We start from the raw sequence: 23,594 nt of genomic DNA, 5'->3' as shown, positions 1-23,594 counted from the left end.
TATAGGACTCTTCAAAACTGCTTGCAGATAGAATTGTCTCCAAAGACTCAAACTCAAATGGATATTTCTTGTGTTCTGGAAGCCTTTTTAAATTCTATCTCATATTTTGGGAGATCAAAGGAGAAGACTTAGAATTCATGTAAAGAAAATATTTTGATTAATAATTTTGGGGAAAAAATGCTGGGAAAAATCCCATCCCGATAAGAAAAATTAGTATCCTTGTATTTCCGTAAGTATTGCAATAAAAAGTGCTAACCATAATAGAAAATTGCTATTCTTAAACGCTAAATACAAGCATATGGGATTTTGTTTCAAGGAAAAAAAGAAGGAAGAATGAAAATTAGTTCCAAAAAGACTTTATCAACAGCTGTAATCATGGTTGCATATTTCCTGCCCTATCAATACAAAATCAGGTATTCCAGAAAAAATACCTGAAAAAGGATTTTTTTGTAACCCAATACATTCTCATGGCTAGTGATTCTTGTGTATGCTCTGTGCAAACATTTCATAAAAAGGAAGGAAAAGGAATGCCTTGATACAGTGAAGGTATTCCTCAAATTTCTAGTGATGAAAATGCATGTTTACATATAAGACACGGTGGCTAAGTCAGAGAAAAGCCTGCAACTTTTACCTTCTGTAAAATTTCTTTGCAGGTCTGTGGGTAGTGGTAGATGCTACGTGATATCTCCCAGAGTCTGTTTAGCCCATGTCAATTCCTATCCAATCTCCATTTCCAATGGAAATCCTATCCCAAGCACTGCAGGAGGGTAATCCTAAGAAACAGCAGCTGAAAAGTTGTGATGGCTCCTCAAAGTATTCTTAAGCAGTTTTTGTAGCACCACCACTAGTATTGTTATTTTCATGCTGATGCAAACAGTTATCCAAACCCCAAAATGTGAAAGCAAAAGGAAAAATACTAGCTGGTCTCAGGCCCCTAGCCGGCAGCTAAATTTGGTCCATTTGTCTCAGCCTTTAGATTTACACTTTCCAAAATCAAATCAAAGGAGCTCAAATGCCCAAAGAGATTGCAGAAGGTTGTCTAAGTGAGGTGTAGAAACTGTCAGAACTGTTTCCTGTTGTGATGAACCACTTCTCCTATCCTGAGAGTTGAACCAAAGGGAGCTGCTCACATTTCTGTACAATTTGTTAACTGTGGTAAGGTGTTGGAGAAAATCAGGTCTTGGATAGTTCTAGAGTGGTGAATGACTGGTCTGGCTATAATATAAAACATGTTAGTTTTTTAATATAGGAGATTAAAGAGTGGAACATACATATCCACAATGACCAACCTGCTGTAAAGAGATTTCCCTGACAGGGGCAGGTAAGAAAGGTCAATTATGACAGACTGTCCTCCAGAGCATGGTCTAATCACATAATCCCTTTTTTTCTGAAACTTCCCCAAAGAATAAGCAAAATTACTTTCAAAAAAGGAGCACAAGTTAGACCTTTGCTGAAATATTTTCTCATAATTGAATGTCTGCTGTCACAGAATTCCAGGATTTAGGTTATCAGAAATACCGACAGAGACAGTTATTGAATTGCCACTCAAAGGCTTGGAAATACCATGTAGCAACTCATGCAACAGACTAGAGGAAACAATTGCTTTTGAGAAATGGAATCCCTAAACAGTGACAGTCTAAAATAGCAGCAAATACTCGAATGTACTCTATGCAAACACTGAGGCATGTGATGATGCCCTATTTTCTGTCTGGGCACAGCAGGCCTTGGGACAAAGAATTACAGAAAGAGACAATTATGGTTTTTCAGTTCTTTTTCCAAAATGTATTGAAGCATACTTAAGTGGATAATTCTCTTGCTCTACTCCTTAAATAATCTTAATCTATTTAGGAGGAAAAAGCAAGGCATACACAATTACTAACATTAGAAGCTAGAACTCATAACTCTCAGACACTGAATGCACTTCTTTTTTTTTTATCCTCTTGTATGGTCTTTAATTTTGGCACTTCTTTTAGTTTTCTCTAAAATTTAAGGTTGCATGCGTCTTCTACCAGTATAAGAAACCACCAATCTTCTTTATGTTTCCTTGTAAGTGAGAAAGATTTAACTTTGATATCTGCACATAGGACTCTGTCAGAATATGAAAGGAAGGGAATGAAATCTCTGACTGCTTGTGGGGCTCTGCTCTGTGTGATTGACCAGTGAATTTAGTCCGAACAGCGTTAACAGGGTCTCCCTCAAAAGACATAAAGTTTATACCCTTGAATATGAATTAGAACATTTTTTCTTTCTGTTTTTCTTCCATTTGTTGACAGAAATGTCATTTTATTATATCGTATTCATTAGAATTACAGGAGTTGAAGTGTTTTTGTAAAAAAGCCATATGAAAAAAGGATTTTTTGTCCTCTCAGAAAGAGACTTTACTTCTTGCGATTTTATTTCTTACATATGATTAGAAGTATGAAAGAAGAAAAAAAGTAAATGCAATGAAATAAAATAGCAGGCTGTGCAGAAAATATTATAACTTAATTATTTGTTACCTAGAACAATATTTAGCTGTGCTGGTGAGACTGTGGTGGGTTTTTTGGCAGCTGGAAAAAAGAATTTATTCTATTTATTAAATCAAGCTCTAAAGAATTTCTCATCCTTCATCACCTTGGCTGCCTTAGGCCTCGTAAGATAAAAAATACTGCTTTTCTCTGAGACAGGAAGCCTGAAGATGTTTTCTGTGTTTTAATACTGAAATCATATACCAATATCAATTTCTGCAATGTGTTTTGTCTCATATACTGAAGTGTTTTTTTATGCTCTGCATACTGCAACTTTCAGTAGTAATAAGATGAGAAGTATCATTAAATCTGGATTTTATATGCCATATAATTATATTAAATTTAATAGTTTACCTGTTGTATCTATAGTTTTGCAGAAATAATTATTCAGTCACTGAAAGCAAGAGCCATATTATGACTTGAACTCTTTTAGAAATATATAAAATGTAATGAGATCTTGAAATAATATAGCCAGAACAACGCAATAAAAGGGCTTTTGTAGATAGAATTTTAGAAGATAGATTTACCTGAAGAAGAGCCACTTGAAAGGTTGTTACCATCTGAAATACAATTAAACTAAATTTACAAAAAGCTTTTGCTTTAAACAGATTAAAAAAAAATAAACAGACTATTAAGAAAAGAAGGCAGAATATCAAATTTCCACACATTTTAGAAGCAAATTCAGGTAGCTTAAATTCACATACAATATTATGTAATATGCAGAAGAATTGTTCTGAAAGTACAATTTTTTATTTCAAAAATTTAAGAACTATTCAATTAAGAATTTTTTGATAATTACTAATTTTTTTTTGCATGGATCAATATATGTTTCCAATTACCAAGTTTTAAAGTTGGCTAAGGTTCCAGACAGAAAACTAAAGTAGGTGTACAGACTGAGATGCTATTTCTCATGAAATGGAACTTCTAATTAGTGATAAATTTTTTGCTAGACAATGACAATTTTATTTGGATGAAACTTACTAAAAAGTCTAAGAATTCATAATTTCTATCTGAAGAACAGAGTTTATTCACTGACACTTGTTTAGAATATGAGCTTTGCTTCATATTCCTGATAGGCCTCACTTATTTCATGTCTTCATGTCAAGATCTCTTCAGACTACGTGTCCTTGCCCATTGCTCTCAGGTCTTTGAAATGCTCAAATTGCCTGGGTGTTTGAAACAATTAAGTAATAATAATAGGGTTCTATGCTTCAGAAGTAAGACACGGTGGAGGTAAACTTCCCCATTTTTAATTATGGATCTATTTTGTTTGCTTATCTTAAAGCAAGCATTTTCTTGTTGAAGACTATAAATAAAAAACAATATTTCTTGTAAACATCTATCTAAAAGCTTCTCAAATCCATTGGAAATTTTTTCTGCTTTCTAGTAGAGTCATTTTTCTCTAAGCTCGAGATACCCTGATAGTTTTGATTTTTTTTCCTCTTCAAGGTCAAAATCTATAATTCAATTTAGCAAGTGCACAGATGTGTTAAGTTCTCTGTGCTAATTCTTATTATTAATAATAGAGACATGTCTCTTTCTTCCATCAGAAAATGAAGTAAAACTCACTACCTTTATACTTTCCTGAGGGTATGTATTATAATGTGGAATGACTTCAGAAAATCATTATCCTAGCCTTCAAGTTACCTTACAGAACCCCTCTGTTTTAAACATCCTGAAAGGAACAGATAAAATTAATAAATTCTATATCACTGGAAGATCTGTGTGGTATGCATAAGTTGCCTCCACTGAAAGCTACTGAAGGAAGCTGTGTCATTCCCTCTTTTTCATTTTCAATCTTTTTAAGCACAGATTGCTTTTTCTTCCTGAATGTTTGTACAAGATACAGCAAAATAGCTCTGTGATCATAGCTGAGTGAGGCTGTAATTTAAACAGCTAATTACAGTTCATAGAAACCAGAGAGGCCTCCCAACAGCAGCCATCATGAGGAAACAGAAATAGAGCTACCCCACTCGTAGTTCTCTGTCTGTAGAAGACTAAGAAAAATTATTTATCTTAGTGGCTGTTCTATTAATTTAGGCAGTACGGTGTTTGTGGAGCACTGAAGGTGGTAATTGCAGAGGTTCTTCTGTCTTTTATTGGTGTTTGGTGTTTTGACCATATTCCTTTGCTAAGAGCTCAACACTGTTTCAGTTTGCCTAATATTTACTCTAATTTACCTTGGAGACAAATACACACAATTGACACTGGTGTTTTCAGAACTGTGTTGCCGGTTGGCTAGATAGAAACCTTCTTCCTCCCGAACACAATTTTTCTTGACTAGCTTTCACTGAAGATGAATTTGCTTCCAGTGGTGCAGCTAAAAATAAGAACCTGGACAAATTTCTCATTACATTTTGGGCAAAGCCAGAGGTTTACTCTTATACATGCCATATTCTATGAGGCAAAATTTCAAGCATCAAACAATATGCAGTATTTCATGACAAAATTGCAGTCCTAATATTTCTAGGACTAAAAATATATGCTTGCCTTTCACTAAACTGCTATACTTACTTATACAGCAAAGTACTTTGCTCAGAGGAAAGCAAATACTGTGTTTTTGAGCTAGCTCTTTGACTGGAAGGAAAGGCCTGATTTAAATTGCAGGTGTGCCTGTTTACAACATCAGTGTATGGAGTGTTTCTGCTTCTCAGATGGAACTCCATTGCTAGGGCCAAGAAAGAGGAAAAAACTTGCTGAAGAGTAAGCCCTTTGAAGAAGATTCTTCAAAGGTTTTCTGATTTTAGTTTTGGCTGTTTTAAGAATACTATTAGCCTCTTTGTTTTATTTGAACCTTATCCAAAGAAGGTTATTATCCATTTATTGGATGCATAATAGAACCTCTCATTTCCTTCACAGAAAGGAACCCAAGAAATTATTCCAATGTGTTGTTATTAGTCTTAAAGATTTTGAAATTATAAAATGATAAGACATTCCTGAATTATCCCTCTTTGGCAGATTGCAATTACATGTTTAATCAAATAACTTTCTGGACTTTCTCTGATTAGGTAATAAACACAGTATTTGGGAACCAATATTTAGCTTACAGATTAGTACTTCTAGCTAGTCAAACTGTTTTGAAATTAAAAGAATACAACTTGTGACTAAGTTACCTCATCTGACTAGTTATTTTAGTCTGCTGATTAATAGTAGTTGTGATCTAGACAGGACTGGATTAAATGTTAGAAAAAGCACTTATAGGTCAGTAAAAAGGTAGAATGCTCTAGGTGGGGCAAAAAAGGAAGACAACTTAGAATTTCTGAAAGGCTTTTCTCATTGAAATTCCACAAATGGTCTCTCTTGGGTAGAAAAATTTTAGCATATTCTTCATATTGAAGTCAGTGTCCTTAAATCTATGGGTTTCTGTCAGTTTGAATTGGCTGTTGATTTTCTCAGTTCAATCTATGTCATGATTGATTTAGATATCTTGTAGTCACTAGTTTTACAGACAAGAAGTATTTCACAGCTTTGAGAAATAAAATCAGCTTTGAGGTGCCATCAGCAAATAGTAATTTATGCCACTACTTCTGGAAATTGCTGTAAAAACTTGTCATAAAATAATGGAGTGGATGAAGTGGAATGTTTGAGAGATTTGGGATTGAAATTAGACATTAAGGGTCCCTTTCCCAACCATTGATATAAAAGACATATTTACACCCAGAAGTTGTAGCTTAACACTTTATAATAAGGATTTTAATGATTTTAATGAAGTTTGTACAACACTGAATGGGAATTCATACGCTGTTTGGGTTAACAAATGTTACTATTAGATAAATTTAAATTGTAATTTGCTAGTGTTCAAAGAAGTTTTTTCCTAAGGTGGTATAAAATCACATCTCTTCTTAATTTAGTTTATTGTAGAAAATCTATGCAAAGATCTGTGTTCTTTTTTACATTGAGTCTAACAACAAGGAGTTGTCTTTTACCATGAGTATCTTGTTAAATATACATTATTTATGCATTATTTCTGTTGGCGTTCCAAATTTTATACAGCTTTGCAAATGGTTAGATTAATGAACATTTATTAACTACATTTTTGGGAATAATTTTTTATCATTATAGTGACAATCAAGCAAATGTTAATGTCTTAGAAGGTGTAAGAGAGAACATTCCATAAGAACTGTTAGAGATGAGTAAAATCTATTTTTAGGGCTTACGTAGCTCAAAACTGTCAGTCTTAACACTTCAATACACTACACAAATATTGTGTCATTTACAAAGCAGGTATTTATGTCTTCAAGTGTTTCACATGGAAAATGAGGTGGGGTAAAGTTATTAAGTGTTTTTATCTTTGGGAATAGATGTTAACTTCTGGAATTCTAAAACGTTTACATGATCTAAGAAAAGGCAGCACAAAAGTCAAGCCAACTTATTAGAAAAGAATTGAAGTAAGAGTAGAATTCTCATATAAGGAAGTAAGACAAAGCTTATAAAGATTGAATGATGAAGGGGCATCTATAGTAGAAATCAGTTTCTCTAAGTCTCGCTTTAAGTGCGCATTGTACAAATAATATTCTCACTGGAGAAGAGGATCCATCTCACTGGATGTTACCCAGTTGTGGGATAAGTACAGAGAGAAGGAATTTCTGCATGTCTCTGAATACAAAGATGGGACAGGGGTAGTATTAAATAAGTTTGATGAGAAGTTTAAATGAAAAGATATGGCAAAAGTTTTGGGCTATACCCTTTTTTGCTCAAAAAAGGGAGGAGCTATATATGAACAAATGCTTCCTTAGTTTTACTAGGGAACTGGCATACATTGGAAAATAGAATTGCGACAAACTAAAAAAACAACAGAACAGAAGAGAGTGAAAAATCAGTTGGCTGTGATTTATTTACAGGGTTAATGCATGCTAGGATCTTCCAGAATTTCAGTATTTGGTTAAACAATAAGTGTTCCAGCTGCCAGTGAGAACTGCTGATAAATTCTCACCAGAAAAAATTAGGGGAAGAAAAGGATCAACTGAAAGGACTTTTATGCTGCTATTGAGAAGCCACTATCTTCACTTTTCACATTACTGCCTATTCAAACATTTGCTGTATATACGATAGGAACTCTTGAGCACCAGACAAGAAAGAATTCTATTTATACTCAAATGTGCTCATCAAGTTCCTGAAACATACCTTTTCTTTTTAATCATCTATTATTATCATTATCTGTCAAGCCTAGTGCTGAGTCAGAACCTATATGTGTTAGCCATCCTGGTACATAACAAAAGGCAGAATCTTCGTACTAGAGAGCTTACAAACACTGTTGAAAATATCCATCAGTATTCAGCTGATAAATTTTTAAATATTTGCCTATCCAGAGCTAAATGCAGTCTCTGAGCTAAACCTAAAAAAATGTTACTTGCCTTCCACAGGTCTTTATTCAGAGGGCCCTCAGCCCTTTAACAGATTGAAATTCCTCTTTTCTTCATGGCATGAAATGCTTTTTTGTTACATTGCATTAGATTTTACAGAATCACAGAATATTCTGAAGTGGAAGGATCACTGAGTCCACCTCTTAAGTGAATGACCCATACAGGGATCCACAACATCCACAACCTCGATGTTATTAGCACTCTGCTGTAACCAACTGAGCTCACCTCAGTGGCAATTTCTGACATGAGGAGCCCTATGGTAAGTGGTAGTGTTCAAAACTGTTGGCTGCAGCTGGCAGAATAGATGCTTTTAGAAAAAAGGAAAGGCTTTTTAAAGAGGCACACTTGACAGATTTGATCAACTCTTAATAAATCCATTAAAGGATGGATGAGAGTTTGAAAAGTTACCTTGCTTGCTAGGGTCAAGAAAATAGCTGCAATCTATTTGCTTCCTAATAACTTTACTTCTCTCCTTCTCTCCTACAACATGACTCAGTGTTTTGTTTTGGTGGTGTTTTTTTTTTCCTTCCTCTCATGTTGAAAAGGCATTCTAATATGAGGAAACTCAGTCTAAGGAGCTCTGGAAAGAAATCTCTCATAATCTGTGTGCTTCTGGGTAGTAGATGTAAATATAATCTGAAATCTTTTGTCTTTTGTTATTAGCTGTTGCTTTTCCTGGTTGTTTGTTAGAGATGTATTGCACTTGTTTTGTGTCTGGTTATCTCTCTATTTTTATTCTCTAAATTTGTTGCCACACTCAGAGGGATTTTTTTTACTTTTTTTTCTCTGAACCAGTACCTATTACTGTCCATTTTGCGTGTGATCCAGTGAAAAGATATTATCTGGTTTACCTGTTCTAAAGAGGGTATGATGATCAAAAACTATCTCCTGGAGAATCTGCTGTGTACCATTATTATGCTGGAAACATGACTTTAAAAAAGATGTTTTTACTGGCAGACAATCCACCTTTTTTGACATCTTTTCTAGCTTACTGGTCTCTCTCTCTGCCTTTTCTATATTTCAAGGCTTTTGTCTGTTTTAGTTTAAAACCACCATTGAACTGTACACAGTATCTTGCAGTTATTTCTGGATGTTTTGCATAGCTTGGCCTCTTTCTTGCCAAGAGGAATTTTTGGCTGTGTAGCATATTTTGTATCCCCATCCATCCCATCCAGCCCACATAACAGTCTGCTCTGAAACCATAAGCAACTCAGTAGAAGATGGAGCAGCCATGTGCCTGGTCTACTTTCTGCCAGTCTCTGGCATCTGGCTGTACCCACTAGCAGGAAAATGGTTCAAATCACCTTTCTTTGCCTCCTTTCACATCTTGATCTCTCTCTGAGACAGATCAGTTATGTACTAATCTTGTAGGCCCACCTATTAATTTTTCAAGAAAAAAATTATGCTCTGCAAAGAAATCCCCTGTGTGTCAGGTGTAAATACCATAAAACAAGAGAAGGATGTTTTGACAAATTTGCAGATTTTCTCTTTAGTGGCTTTTCACTTTAAAATGCAGCAAGTGATAACACTTCAAAGTGTACAATGACGTGTCACAGATATCAGAATAAAATGTTCTTTTTCAAGACATGAAGCTCTGTTTTTTCTCCCCAGTTGGTATTTTACCTTCTATTTTGTCCATAAAACCACAGTAAGCATGGACAAGCTTAACAATTTTATATATAAAATTGCTTTTCAAATGGAGGAAGTAAGATGTTTCAAACTCACAAACCCATGGTATGCTAAAATAAAACCAGAATATGGGTAGGGTTTGCCTGATGTACTTATAAATTTCTTCTGATGCAATTTTTAAATGTTTCCTGATAGTCCTTAATGAGATTTTAACTGTCTCACTAGCAGGAAAAGGTGATTTCTTGGTATCTCAAAAAAATCCCAACAAAAAACCTGCTGTATTGGTTATTGAAAAACCCCAAACCCAATGCAGAACAGAATAAGAAAAGAAAGCATAAAAGCACAAGATTTTTAGTATGTACTGTAAAGACTATTTACAAAGGCTTTTTTAAAAAAAGTGATATTTGGTGAACAATAATTATTTGCAGACTGCAAGTTTCCGGTAATGGAAACTTTCTTTGCCACATTCTTACACACCCTGATGTAGTAGGGTTCTATGGACACTTCAGATACTGTGTAGTGTTTGCATCAAGAAAGTTCTCTCCTTGTTTCTCACAATGAGAATTGCACCAGTCTTTATTTCCTAACTAGAGGAAATTGAAGTGTTGATTTAACAATTGGAATACATATGTTCCTTGATTGTACTAATGTTAAAGATTACCACTCTGTGGAAAGGTATTTTCCAAGTGTTAGTGCTCACTGTTAGAGCATGCAGTGCTTTACTAAGAGCTTGTACAAATGGGATGTGTTCTGGGAAATCTTGTAGTAAGAGTAGATATGTGAGTGGCGATGCAAAGCAGAAGGATCATGTGCTGTTGCTGCACAGTGAAGGTCAGCAGAAGAGAATGTTCTGCAGAGAGTGGGACAGAAAGCTACACAATGTAGTTGTATAAGAAGTGGACATTTGTGTTGAATTTTCTAGATTTGACAATACTTATTTTCCAGAGTGGAAAAAAAGCAAAAGCATTTCCTGTACATCCACCCCTTTGGCCCCCCATCCTTCAAGTCAATCTAAATACTTCAGTTTGATAAAATTAGGATATTTAATTATGTTCTAACTGATTTTGATATTTTCTAGTCTAATATAGTCACATTTCACCAACTATTAATCAAATGCAACCAATTATTTTTTCCAAAATAGAAATACTCAATTTTGAGTAGGCTAAGATGCAATATTTGGGCTATATCACAATGGGGTTTTTTTCAGTTTTCTATTTGTAATTGTTTTTTGTCAAGGGCAATGCACTTCTGTGAAAATGCACTTATGAATTTTTATGTCCTAGTACTATTCATAAGATCTGACAGACTATTTTACCAACATCTTGCAGTAGGTTTGCTACATTTAGCTCTTATTATTTCATATTAATGAGTCAATCAATAGGATTGCATCCTTTTCTAACCTTATTGCCCATGTCGATTACTTCACCAGATAACAGTAGAGGTAAGCAAAGAAATTTAATTTAGTAACTTACGATTTACAAGTTTAGATGTTAATATAGGCTTGCACTTCTCAGGAGATGTCACATTCTCTTCATCTGTTACATACTCAAAATTAATAATAAACATCATTGCTACTCCCTCTTGATTTTTCACTGGAATTATGTGGGTGTTGCAAATGAAGGTAGATCCTGCAAATGGATAAAAAAAAAAAAGAAAGAAATACATAAATAGAAGGAAACATCACTCTTTTTCACTTCAGTAAGTCTAGTTATGCCAACAGACAGTGAAGAGTATTCCTTTGAATTCAATTATTGAGCATCAAACATATTATTTAATTTAAACAATAATATTTTTATAGAAAGAAATACCACTGTTCATAATTTCTTGGAGTCTTACCATTACCAAAACGTGTATCCTTTAAAATGACAATTTTACTTTTTGGTTTTTGTTCACTGGAAGTGCCTGTATAGATGGACTTGTAATCTGGAGACTGTTAACACCAAAAGTAGAAATGTGAACTCTGTTCCAACCACAGTTCTGGCGAAGAAAGCAGAACCTGATTCTTCTAAATGTCGAACATTCTTCAAGCATTTGGTTCTGTTACACAGGATGAGTCATGCATTAAGTATTTATGGATGTAAATATACCACTATTCTTATTTTAGCTCTTAGTCTTTTGGGGAGTTTGCGGAAATGTTTAGGTTTGTGTTAAAAATGATATTTATTTGTTTTATATTCCATCACAAAAATCTTCTAAACAGTGCTAATAATTTTCAATAATTTTCAGAAGGATTTGACTTAAGTGTTATATAGAATTTGAAGTATGAATTTAAAAATACCCTAGCTTTCACATGTGTGGAGCATATTCAGCCTATACTAAAAGCAATGGAGAGTGTAAACTTTCAATACCCCTGGTGCTCAGGACGTTCTTGTTTAAAAACATAATTACAGATTTAAGGAGTTCTTTGTGCTAATTCTTCCACTATAGCTTTAGAGGTTTCAGTTGACGAAGTCATTTGTTTTCATTTAATTCTTTCTATTAATGTTATGGAGTACAGTGGTTTCAAAAATAATGTGATTGCTGTAAGTGATACAGTAATGTACTAAAAACTTCATGCAAACACAAGGGTGAGATGGGGTCTTTCCATGATAACTAGGGACTAGTTTTATGTACATCATCTGCAATTTAGGCACTCAAATGCTGTAATCACTGAAACTTGACAGCCTGTGCAATTTGACAAAAACTGATCTTGATATAGATTAGACAAGATTTTTTTTTAATTTGTTTCCACTGAGGAGAGAAATAGTCAAATTTAGATCATTACAACCAAGACCAGATTCTGGTTTCTGATATTTAATGTAGTACTTGCTATAATGTGGTATATATGGCAATTTGAGTTAAGTATAAAATTGACATGCTGGCCTTTCAAGTTTTGCAGCTGTAACTCCCATCCATTTAATAAAACAGTTAAGCTGTGGCACTTGCCACAGTTTCCATGGTTACAAGCTCAATGTCTTTAGTAAACAGAAAATAAGCAATTTAAGACTGTTCCATTAGAGCTAAAAATAGAAGTGCTGTAGGCCAACCATTGCAGCGTAGACTGGTTAAACAGAGAGGCTGGAGAAAATCTGGAAAAATCTTTGTGGGTTTAGCTAACAAATAAAATACATACTGAATTCATAAAGTCAAAATTATATTTATTGATTTTCTTGGAAGGAAATTATGTGGACAGTTTTCACATGGAGATTTATAGGCTAAGCAGGTATTCCCCAATATCTGGAAGTGGGGCTCAGCTGAGGCATGCATGGCTTTGAATAGCACTGAACTTCAGTGGATCAAATGTTTGTCAGTATTTGCAAAGGAGGATTATGAGGACAGTTCTTTCAAAACTTTCCTGCTTTTGAAGACAAGGGTGTTTCAGCTTTTGAAATGCTTCCCACAGTGCTAAGTAATGATGCTATTTCCCATTTGTGTAGAACATTCCGCCCTCAAGAATTTACAAACCTCATTTGTACTGGAGCTAGAGATTTGCATCTCTGGGGATATGCAAGAGCTGTTTAACAGTCCACAGCTTAAGAATATGGCAAAAAGAGCATAGGATCAAAAATTTAATCTGTATGTAGAACTGTTTCAGGACAAAAAAAAAATAGAAAAAGTTCATGTGTGGTTTAATTTAGCATGGCTTCTTTGAAGAAAAAATAGACCATAGACTAGTAAGTCCACTGTAGTTCATTAGCCTGAAATTTTTCCAAGAAATCCAGGCTTTTTAAGAGGAAAGGAATATATACCTTTTTGTATGACTGAAAGTGGAACACTGCAAGTTAACCAAAATATGACAGTTGCAGTCACTGTTCGTGACACTGTTAGTGTTTGTCTTTAGTACAGATACTGCTATCTGCTATAAACTTTTCAGTATCTAGCCCTGTTGAAGGGACAATAGGGAAATACAAAATTCAAAATAGCAATGAATACTATAAAGTGATTTAAAAAGAAGAGAGGGGTACAAAGAAATAACATTGGCAAATTCAAAAGATAAGCTGTGAGTTGTTAGAGCTGATAGCAATAAAGAAATAATAATAAGAAGCTTGTTTACAAACAATCATATTCAGTATTTGCACTCTGGCATCCCACTGCTCTTCATTGCACTCAGCATGTTTTTCCTGTTCTGTCTCTATGCTGAATATATCAAAAGTAAGTCATGCTTCTGATGAGCAATAAAAATGGTAATGTAGTTTTTGGAATTTGCATTTCTTATCTAACAGAACCAGGCAAGTGGATGATTTAATGAGAACTAAGAAAATTATACCTTTATAAATTTATAATATATTAAATATCCAGCAATATATATGAATTTTCTCATAATTATTACTGAGGAGTGATCATGAAATATTCCTGGTTTGCTCTCTTGTTATCGTCATTTGAGATGATAGAAGAAAAATTGGATATTTTCTTCTCTTGAATTTCATGGTGATAGGGACAATATATTTTTTTAAGACATTGTAGAGCCCACCGTTTCATCTTGTTAAATTAGTGGAAAAATATCCATATGGAAAGAACAGATTTCACTCCCGTATTTGCTGTATGGATATGATATATGATTCCATGGTTATGTATTCAAAAGTAAGATTTCACAAGACCACCCAGCCGTGTGTGAAACAAGCAGTTGCCAAAATACATACACAAGTGACAATAAATATTTAAGAAATAATGACTTAGGGTGTATTAGGGATATATAAGGATATATTGCACCATTTGAGCAATTCTGATGAAGGAAAACCTATTTAAATATCTGTCTGCATAGTGTTTAAAGCTGACTTGCTTCAAGAGAGCAGTACAAGGCAGGCACCTAGTAATGCAGTGCAATGTTGTTTACATAGTCCTTTTTTGACTAGTTACTGTGACATTATTAGAGTGTGATCACTATTATAATAAGTAGAAACTTAATATTTCTCTGTTAAGCAAGAGTTGACTTCCATTATTACAAAGAATGTATGCAATAAAACATAACTAATGTTATTTTGTTATCCTATGTCCACATTTATAGCCTTATTTGTCCTTTCATATTAGCATGGCTTATGGGGATTGCCCGGTGTTAATAAGAACTTCTCTGGGGAAAGAAAAGAGCTAATTTGAGGGAGAATTAATGTGGAAGATCAGAAAACCTTCTCTATGTGTATTCATCATGGAATCTTCACCTTTGGAATGAGAAGCCAAAGCATGGCTTTCTACTGATTCCTAAACTTCACAAATACAATGTCTCCTTCCTTCCTAATGGCCAAAATCCTCCATCCCTTTCTACTTCTTTCAACTTCGGGACGGTCTTGGAAATGTACAATATTTTTCCAGGCAGAACATAAAGGGAATTTAACGAAATTAAATGTATGTGCTAGTCTTGGGAGAAGAAATACTGTCCTGTTTTGCGCAGACATTCAGGAAGGCTGAGAAGGTGAGCTCCATCCACCATTCCCATCATACAAGTAGTAACAAGACCCTTAGGACCATATGAAATGCAGTTAAATGAAAGTCTTGTTTTCTGGCCTAAACTGCTGTTTATAATCCATCTTATCACTAAATGCTGGCAGATAAAGGACATAGACATGCTTTTAATATGGAGTGAGGAAGAGTCACAGGGACAGTGTGGTAATTACTTGGAAGGCAAGATGGGAAGGGGGATACAATATCTTGTAAAATAAAGCTGTTGCTTGCACACAGCTGCTAAGACTTTCACATTCCTGAAATGCCCTAAGAATAGGAAGGATATTCATATTTTATACAGCTTTGTGTGAAATGTAATTCTGGCTTTATTCCTTGTTGTTCCATAGCTACTTTCAGCCAAACTTTAAGAAAACGAATGGAAGTAAGCCAAAAGCTTTGTTTTTCCTATGTGTTGTCAAGCTCCTGGTCACAAAAGTTTAAAAACTCTTTTTAGAAAACAAATTCTGTGAATGGCGCAGAAGAATGACACGTGAAATTACTGGTTGTAATTTATTAATGAGACCAATATTGCAAAGCACTTTGTATTCTTGAAAGGTTACAAAGAAAAAGAAATTGAAAGAAAAACAGTGCCCAGGGAATATTTGCTCTGCTTTGTGTGTTTTTTGTGACTTACTCCTGAAGAAAGTCCTTTCTTTTATGCTTAAAATTCAGAAGCCTATTTACCTCCACTTTGAAGTCCACTCTAAGCAAACACTGTGTTAGGTGATGTTTAGTTGGCATTTAGGGACAATTGCACTGGGGATGTGTATTGAATATTCAAGTAAAGCCAGTTTGTCAAATAATGAGGCATGATGTGTATTGTGATGTGGGGACTCAACATGACCAATCAGGGACTGAAAATCCAATTCCTTCTTTTTCTATTCAAGTACAAGCCAAAAAGAAAATGCGGTTTGTCATAAGGAATATTGCTTTCAACAATGCAAAGTTTTACTTTCTTTCTTTACTTTCACCATGATAAGAAGTCTATTCCTGTAATGCTGTGTTGAAAATAGTCATGCAAAATTTCATGTGGTTTTATGCTAAAGGGCACCTTTAGCAGTAAATACCTTTGCAAACCCAGTTTTCTTTAACTAAAACTAAGTATTTATTAACAGATTTTCACAACTTAGTCTTGTTTATACAATAAAAATGAGTGGAAGAAGAACTGAATCTGCCTTGAGATTCCCAGCACTTTGTGATGTAGAACCATGTCTCTGGAGAAAGATACCACGTGAGTACTTGGTCAACTCAGTAACATCCACATGAAAAAAATATTGGACAAATACTTCTGTCAGTTTGTACCTGCATCTTTTTGCACCTTAGCCACCAATGTCCCTTATTCAGACCTTTGGAGACAACTCATTTGTAAACACCCTATTTAAATTTCATCAAAACTTTGGCTTAAAGGAAAGAATTACCCTTGGATGTTCCTTTCTTTCCTGCCCTGCATTTGTTATGTAGTGCACGCATAAGGAATAGGAGAAAACTTGATGCTAAGACTAAAGATGATTGTATTGGTAGCCACAAAAAGCATCTATTCTGGGAACCCGAGCTTGCATTGCAAGTGTTGGCTGTTGCTCCCCTTCAATGAGTACTGGTATAATTTTACTTTCTTCTAAAGGTGTTAAGACTGAGACATGAAAAGGGTTTTAATCAAACGAGCATTAACAATGAATGAAGAAATTAAGGATAACTCAAAGAAACTCTTGATCCCATTTTCAAAATTGAATTAGTTGATAACAGCCCCATAGTATTAAACTGTGTCTCATAAATTTCAATACAGAACTTTGGGCAATGAATTATAAAATTCTCTTTATCTTTTACTTGTATCTTCTGAGCTGTGTCTGTATGTCACCATTTTCCAATTCCATGTGACTGAAAATGAGCCACAGTGAGTGGCAAGGATGGGCAATTCACACACTTCCTATATCTGTGTGATTGTCAGTGAAATACTCACTGTAGAGAATAATTAAAAATAGATGGTAGATTGAAATGTATTATGTCCCTTTTCAGTTGAATAACTATGTTTAAAGAGGATGGGTTACAAGAAGAATGTAATTGGCTGATATTTATTAGGGACCTTACAGTGGTTAAATGAGACCTACTTTGACATTTTACTCCACTCTCTTTTGCAAATATTCATTCTATCACTGAAAGGGTTGCTGATACTAAGATTTGATTTATAGGACCATTTAGGTTTGGTAAGGTATTAACTCACACTGTTTAAAGGTGAGGGAAGAATTTTTAAAGTAACAAACTAAGAAAAAAATTGCCCTCTGGAATCTGTGGACATGTTCATTACTGTACTGGCAAATACGAACATCTCATTTGTTCTCTTTTAAATCCCATTTGTAATATAATTAAATTGGCTGATAAATACTATTCAGCTGCTCATTCCAGCATTTCTTAGGCTACTGCATTGCTAAAATTATTGCTAAGATCCTAACTAAAATATCTACACCTACACTAATAGGCTATGGTGATTAATTGTAATGCTGAAAATATTTTGTATGAGAGGAAAATTTCCTGCTTTGTTGTTTAAGCATCTATAAACATGTACAGAAGATAGAGAGCAATTAAATATTTGACAAGGAAAGAAAAATGAAATTACATAAAAAATAAACAAGCAGAGACATGTTTATAAAGAAAAGACCCATAAAAAAGCATAGAGTGAAAAATGTTGAAAACTGTACATGGAGGGTAAAGACTTGTTTAGGTTCCAGGCTGCCTGTAGAATAATTCTATTGAAACCACATCTGGGCTGTAAATTGCAAGACAGTGTTTTTTTCTTTTTGTCTTAGTTCACCTTAAAACTACATTTGAGTTTTTTCAGAGGGAGTTTGTCTAGAGCACAGACTGAAGTCAGGAGGCCTGGTGCTGACAGTCTAGAACACTCAAGCTGATCTTAGAGTTACACACTTGTACATGCATAGAGAGGGAAGCTGGATCTGAAATTGTTTTCTGGATGGGTTCTCATTACTGGCAGTTTGGAAATATGGTATGCTCTAACGTGAGTGTTACTTAGAATCATTCAGGCCCTAAACTTAGTCCAAAACCTCTTAAATGTTGTCTTTTTCTTCAGAAGTATATAGCAAATAGTGTTACTTCTGAAAAGCAATGTCTCTGACTTGTTAATGGCAATATTTCTGTCTCTGCATATGCAGTTGAACATTTTGGGTCCAGTTCCTTGCACCTATGTCAAGTTTCTGAGTGCACTGCACATTGTATTCCCTGATGCAAAGAAGTCAGACATGGAAGGTCAGAACAGATTGCACAAAGGGGTACATCTATGAAAAGAACTTAATTATTAAGCCTGTAAACCCTTTTCATTCTTTTGTGTTGTATGTGTTACAGACTATGAGATAGAAGCAAATCCAATGCTTCTCATCTTATTTTCTTAGTATAAATACTTCTTTTGCAGACACTGCAGTATAGTTATAGTGAATGTGAGATATACTACACTTGATGAATTTCATAACTGAAGATTTTAACAAGGAAATATCACAAACAACAGTGCTATTTTAGAAAGAAAGAAAATGAAATATTTCACTGAGAAATTTTCAAAATTAATTATTTATTATTTTTAAAGGACAACGTTAAAAAGTGATTTTTTCTACATTGAACATCATTCCTGTGAGAAAAAAATGTTTTTAAATGTGAATTTTACTGAAAATACATTAAGAAGTAATTTTCAGGATTAATAGTGAATAGTAAATCCAGTCTGCTCAACTGTGGGATACACTTGAACTGAGGACATTTTAAAAGAAGAGTTGTTTTTCTTAGATACTATGATGCGGATATACTTGACTGAGTTTTTCTGTCTATTAACGAAAGAGAACTCAGAATGTAATATCTTAAAACATATAGCATCCCAATGTGGCACAGTAATAAAAATTACCAATGTCACTGGACATGGGTCAGTACCACCTGAGGCGGGTCAGTGCGAAAGATCAGATTCATTTCTGAAATTGAAGAGGTGGATGAAAAAACCATAATAACTTGGCTCAAATAGCAGTAATGCAGGACTATGTTTTTAGTGGTGCCAACAGTCATTTGTATTAGTTCAAGCAATTTTCAGTGATTTTTCAGTCTTTGTAAAGAGAGAGAATTTTATTTAGGGAAGGTCATAGTAGGAATTGCATTAATTCAGCAGAATTATGTGCAATTAGAATAGGTTTGAAAATGACTGGATTTCATTGTGAAAATGTTTTGGGTTTTTTGGGTTTCTTTTTCATTCACATTTTCAGTAAGCTTATTTAAAGCATTGCACCAAAGAAATACCAGACGTATAGTTCAAGGTGAAAGACATTGGTAGGACACCTTTTCTCTCACATTTTTTTTTAACAGAAAAATAAAGAATTGCAGAATCCCAATGACTGTTTAAAAAAATGTTGTGATAATTTCAAATTTAAATATACTTTAAACAAAATTCTCTGCAAAGACAATTAGGTGAGAAATAATGGTTCTAATTTCTTATTTTTAGCTAGTTAGGAAATATTTAATTGCGTGTGCTAAAATTCAAGATGCCTTTTTTTTTCTTTACTTTTTCCCCTCAATTTTTCTTTATTTCTACCTCTCTAGTTCTTCTTCTTTCTTTTTTTTTTTTTTTTTTTTTTCTCCTAGATATTCTTTTCTAAACCCTCATTAAAAGCTATGCACCTCTGGGCATTCAACTGAGAAATGTCTTATTATGTTCATGAGAAAAGGGATCTCTGGTTTGCTGAATATTGCCCATCCTGCAGAAAATGTGCAAACTAAGACTTTTTTGTGAAAGTAACCTCATTTATTTCCCAAATTAAACTACATAAACTATTTTAAGAACTAACTGAATAACCTTGTAAAGCAGAATGGAACAGAATAAAGAAAAACAACAAAAAACCCAAACAAAACCAACACCAAACCACAAAACGAAACCCACAAAAAGCCCCCAGAACTCCATTTTTGTAATTTGTTTCATTTATTCAAGGTCTTGGTCCAGAATACAATATGCAGTTACAAAAAGAGTAACCAGATTCTGTCCTCACTGACACTGTGCCACTTCAGGGAGAGTACGGGGTCTTTTTGTGATACAGTTATTAAAATATATCAAAAAGAAGAAGTCATTAAATGGCCATACAGTATGAAGGATGATACAGAAAAACAGATCAACAGCAGGTCCCCTGAGGCAAAAGGGAAATGCTGTCATTTCTGCAAATTTTCACAAGTGCAATGTACATTCATTTCCATTGGCCAAGTGGAAGGAGTACCATTTTCTAAATATAGGTGCCTTTCTTATTGAAATCATACCCTTGGAAAATCATACTAGTGGAAACATATCCTTCTTGATATTTTCTAAGTGAATTGATCACCAGTAGCTGGAAATACACAACCCCAGACTTGTAGGAAAAAAAAAATTATGTCATCACATACACATAAAGTCACTGTGTGCATTACAGTGCTTTACTGCAATCCAGCAAAATGGATCTAGAGGGGAAGAATGGCCAGACACAAAATGAGGGATTCTTGTTGCATGCAGTAGCCATTACAAGGTCTCGGTGACAGGGACAATGATGTAGAAACCCTCATAAGTGCAAACATCAACCCTGAAACCTGATAGAAGTAATCAAGCTACTTGGATCATAAAACAAACGGATGTAACCTCCCAGGACAAAGAAAGTAGTGGTATTTGGGAATTCTTTGTAACAGAAAATCATACGATTTTGAATGCATATTATTAAATGTAGTGGGAGGTCTATGTACAGAAGATTTTCAAACACACCAGCAAAATATTAAACCTCTTGTAAAAAGAAAAAGAACCTGTTTCCTGATGCAAAATCTCCAAGCCAAACATAATGTAGTTTTAATTCTAGTTCTCATTAGAACTGATAAATATGAATAACTTACTGGACTAGAAATTCCTGGCTGCCCCAGGGGTCGTTTTCATGACCTGGTTGCAATCAGTTTAGACAAACAAAGAACAATCCCAAGCAGCGAAATAGCAGTCCTTCTAAATGGGTAATTTTCTATGGTTGAGAAAAATGTGAGCAGAAATAATTGGGAGGAGAAGTCAGACAAATATATGAATGAAAAAATTGCAATTCTTAATGAGAATGTTAAGTAACTAAAGAGTAACAATTCAAAGGTGCCGAAGATCTTAGCAAGTCCATCTGCCCTGAGTGCAAAAGTAAGGGTAACAAATAGGGATTGAAACCTATATAGTGAATGGAGAACGGATAAAATAAATACAAATCTGTGGAAACTGAGAAGTATGAAATACTTCAAGTGGAGAGACTAATGTGACAACTAGGGACTAATGAGAGTAAGTGAAAGTTCTCAGTAGTCAATACAAGAAGAAAAAAATAGCTCCAATAACAGGAAGAAATTTTTTACTGTGAGGGTGCTGAGGTTCTGTAACAGGTAGCCCAGAGAAGCTGTGGATGCCATCCCTGGGAGTGTTCAAGGCCAGGCTGGATGGGGCCCTGAGTAACCTGTTCTAGTGGAAGGTGTCCCTGCCCCATTTCAGGGGGATTGGAAGGAAAAGCTCTTTAAGGTCCTTCCCAACCCAAGCCTTTCTATGATTCTATGATTGTGCCAGCATCCATAAAAGGGATACAGTGGCAATGAAATGACTGTATGGCAGTGAGCCTCACATCAACTGTAAGAAAGATAAGGAAACCTGTGATGATTGTCTTAAGAAAGAATACCTGACAGGAATGTAATTAATGTCACTCAGTGTGGTAATGCAGACATTATTAATGGACAAGAAATCTCATCTGATATTTATGTTCTTTGTATAAAAAACTCAACCAAGTAGTCATTACAGACATACGAATTTGTAAGGTCATCTACTGATTCTTATGCAATATTCTAATAAAGTAATAGCACTATAATTGTAAAAAGCTCATTACATTGTTTACAAATTGTCTGAGAACTTCCAAAAGGTCATTAATGGAGGATAACAATCCAGTGCCAGTTTCTACTCCACAGAAATGACCACAGTAGCATTAATTTGCTTTGAAAAGAGCTGAAGAAAATATAAAACCCTTCTATGAAATGCATGGATGCTTCACAAACCTGTTGTGAAGAGGCTAATGATATGCTAATGAGTCAAAATAGAAGCATTTAAATTATTCTGTAAGTGGGACATAAAATGCAAAAAATGCATTATGAAATGGTAAATTTAGTCAGACAGTTAAAGAACCAGGGCATGTAGGCTGAAATGAAAAAAGATAGCTATAGCCTGGAATGTACTGTCTCACAAAAGAAATAATAGGATAATATGTAAGAATGGTGAACGACCCTGAATAAAGAAATAGAATATGAAGTCAATCTTTCCCAATATATATGGGGAATATATATATATGGGCACTTAGGGGACTAAAACTGGATTGCTGCATACATTTTCTGGCATCTGAATTCTTAAAGTCCATTGAAAAATGGAAGGGGGCATAAAAATGACCAGAGGAATAGCATTCCTCAGAATGGTGTGAACCTTAAAGATGTCAATCTTTGTTGTTTAGTGAAAAGGGGTTTGAGAAGTGACTTGCATTACAATCAGTAACTTCATGGAAGGAGTGCTGAATACTAAAGAGCTCTTGAGTCTAGCAGAAAGAACCTAAATGTCTGGAAGGTAAAGCAGATAATTCAAGCTGTATCCTCTGCATTCAGAGGATCAGAGGAAGCAGTGGTTATCTCTCTCTTTGGGTTTTTAAAACAAGACTGGAATAAACAGACAAGTCCTTTTATTCCACAAAACCACATATGTGTGTGCCCCGACAGATGATGCACTGACACACACACTTGGCCCATATAATATTTATCTTCATAAAGTTCTAATGTTTCTTCTGAGTATCTCATTTCAGTCAAGGAGAAATTCAGTGCTTTCTGTCCCAGCTTTGCTCTGAATACACAGTGCTCCATAAACCAAGATGCTACCTCTGTCCTTCTTGTGCTTGGTATTAAAGTTTCATGTGCTCTCCTTAGTCAATTGCTAAAATTTCAAAAACTGTTCATGATTTTGTCATATTTCAGTGTTCTGATCTTAGTAAGAGGTGGGATCCCAGTGGAAGCAAGGCTGGGTGACATGGGAAGGATACAGATAGGCTACTTGCCACTGGAGAGAGAGATATTTTGTGTGGTCAAAGCTCAATTGGAGTTGACAGTCCTGATGGGTCCCTTCCTACACAGCATATTCTTTGATTCATTGATTCCATGGCATGCCATTTGAGCATGTTTTGGCACATCCTTTTGTAATCCTGGTGTAGCGGTGGGTTAAATTCCCAAAGTAGGATTCCTAACTTCTTCCTCTCTCCTGCTGATGGACATAGCAGCAGATGGCTGTGGGATGGCATGCCTGTTTTTCACTCAGATGCATCAGTCAGTTCTCCAATGTGTGTGGAGGTGCTGTGCCTTTGTTTTTCTCATTCTCTCCTCATCAGCAAAGGGCAGCGGTTCCCGACACTGACCCTCCCAATAATGGTTGCTGGAGAATGTGTTTGGCTGTCTGGGCTGCATTCGCTGCTCAAATGCAGTTTCCTGTCTCCTTTAGGAAAAAGGCACAGGACAGATGGTGATGCAGGGTGAAAGGACTGCCGGTGCAAAATCATTATCATTAACTACATCTCTCCATAAATAATACATATTTATCTGTCAGAATGAAATCTCCCTTATGAAATGTTAAAACTTTCCTTTGCAATAATTC

General features: G+C 34.9%; 1 protein-coding gene across 1 annotated transcript in view; it reads right to left on the bottom strand.

Moving 5' to 3' along the window:
- KCNH7 (potassium voltage-gated channel subfamily H member 7) overlaps nucleotides 1-23,594 on the bottom strand; it is a 207,859-nt gene that overhangs the window by 76,493 nt on the left and 107,772 nt on the right. The window contains exon 3 of the mRNA XM_063400641.1: nucleotides 10,972-11,127. Coding sequence (XP_063256711.1) covers nucleotides 10,972-11,127 — 156 coding nt within the window. The remainder of the gene's footprint in view (nucleotides 1-10,971; nucleotides 11,128-23,594) is intronic.

Source organism: Prinia subflava, chromosome 6 (genome assembly GCF_021018805.1).
Source record: "Prinia subflava isolate CZ2003 ecotype Zambia chromosome 6, Cam_Psub_1.2, whole genome shotgun sequence".
NCBI classification, from domain to species: domain Eukaryota; kingdom Metazoa; phylum Chordata; class Aves; order Passeriformes; family Cisticolidae; genus Prinia; species Prinia subflava.
Note: the sequence above shows the minus strand (reverse complement) of the source record. Positions and strands in the feature narration are given on the sequence as shown.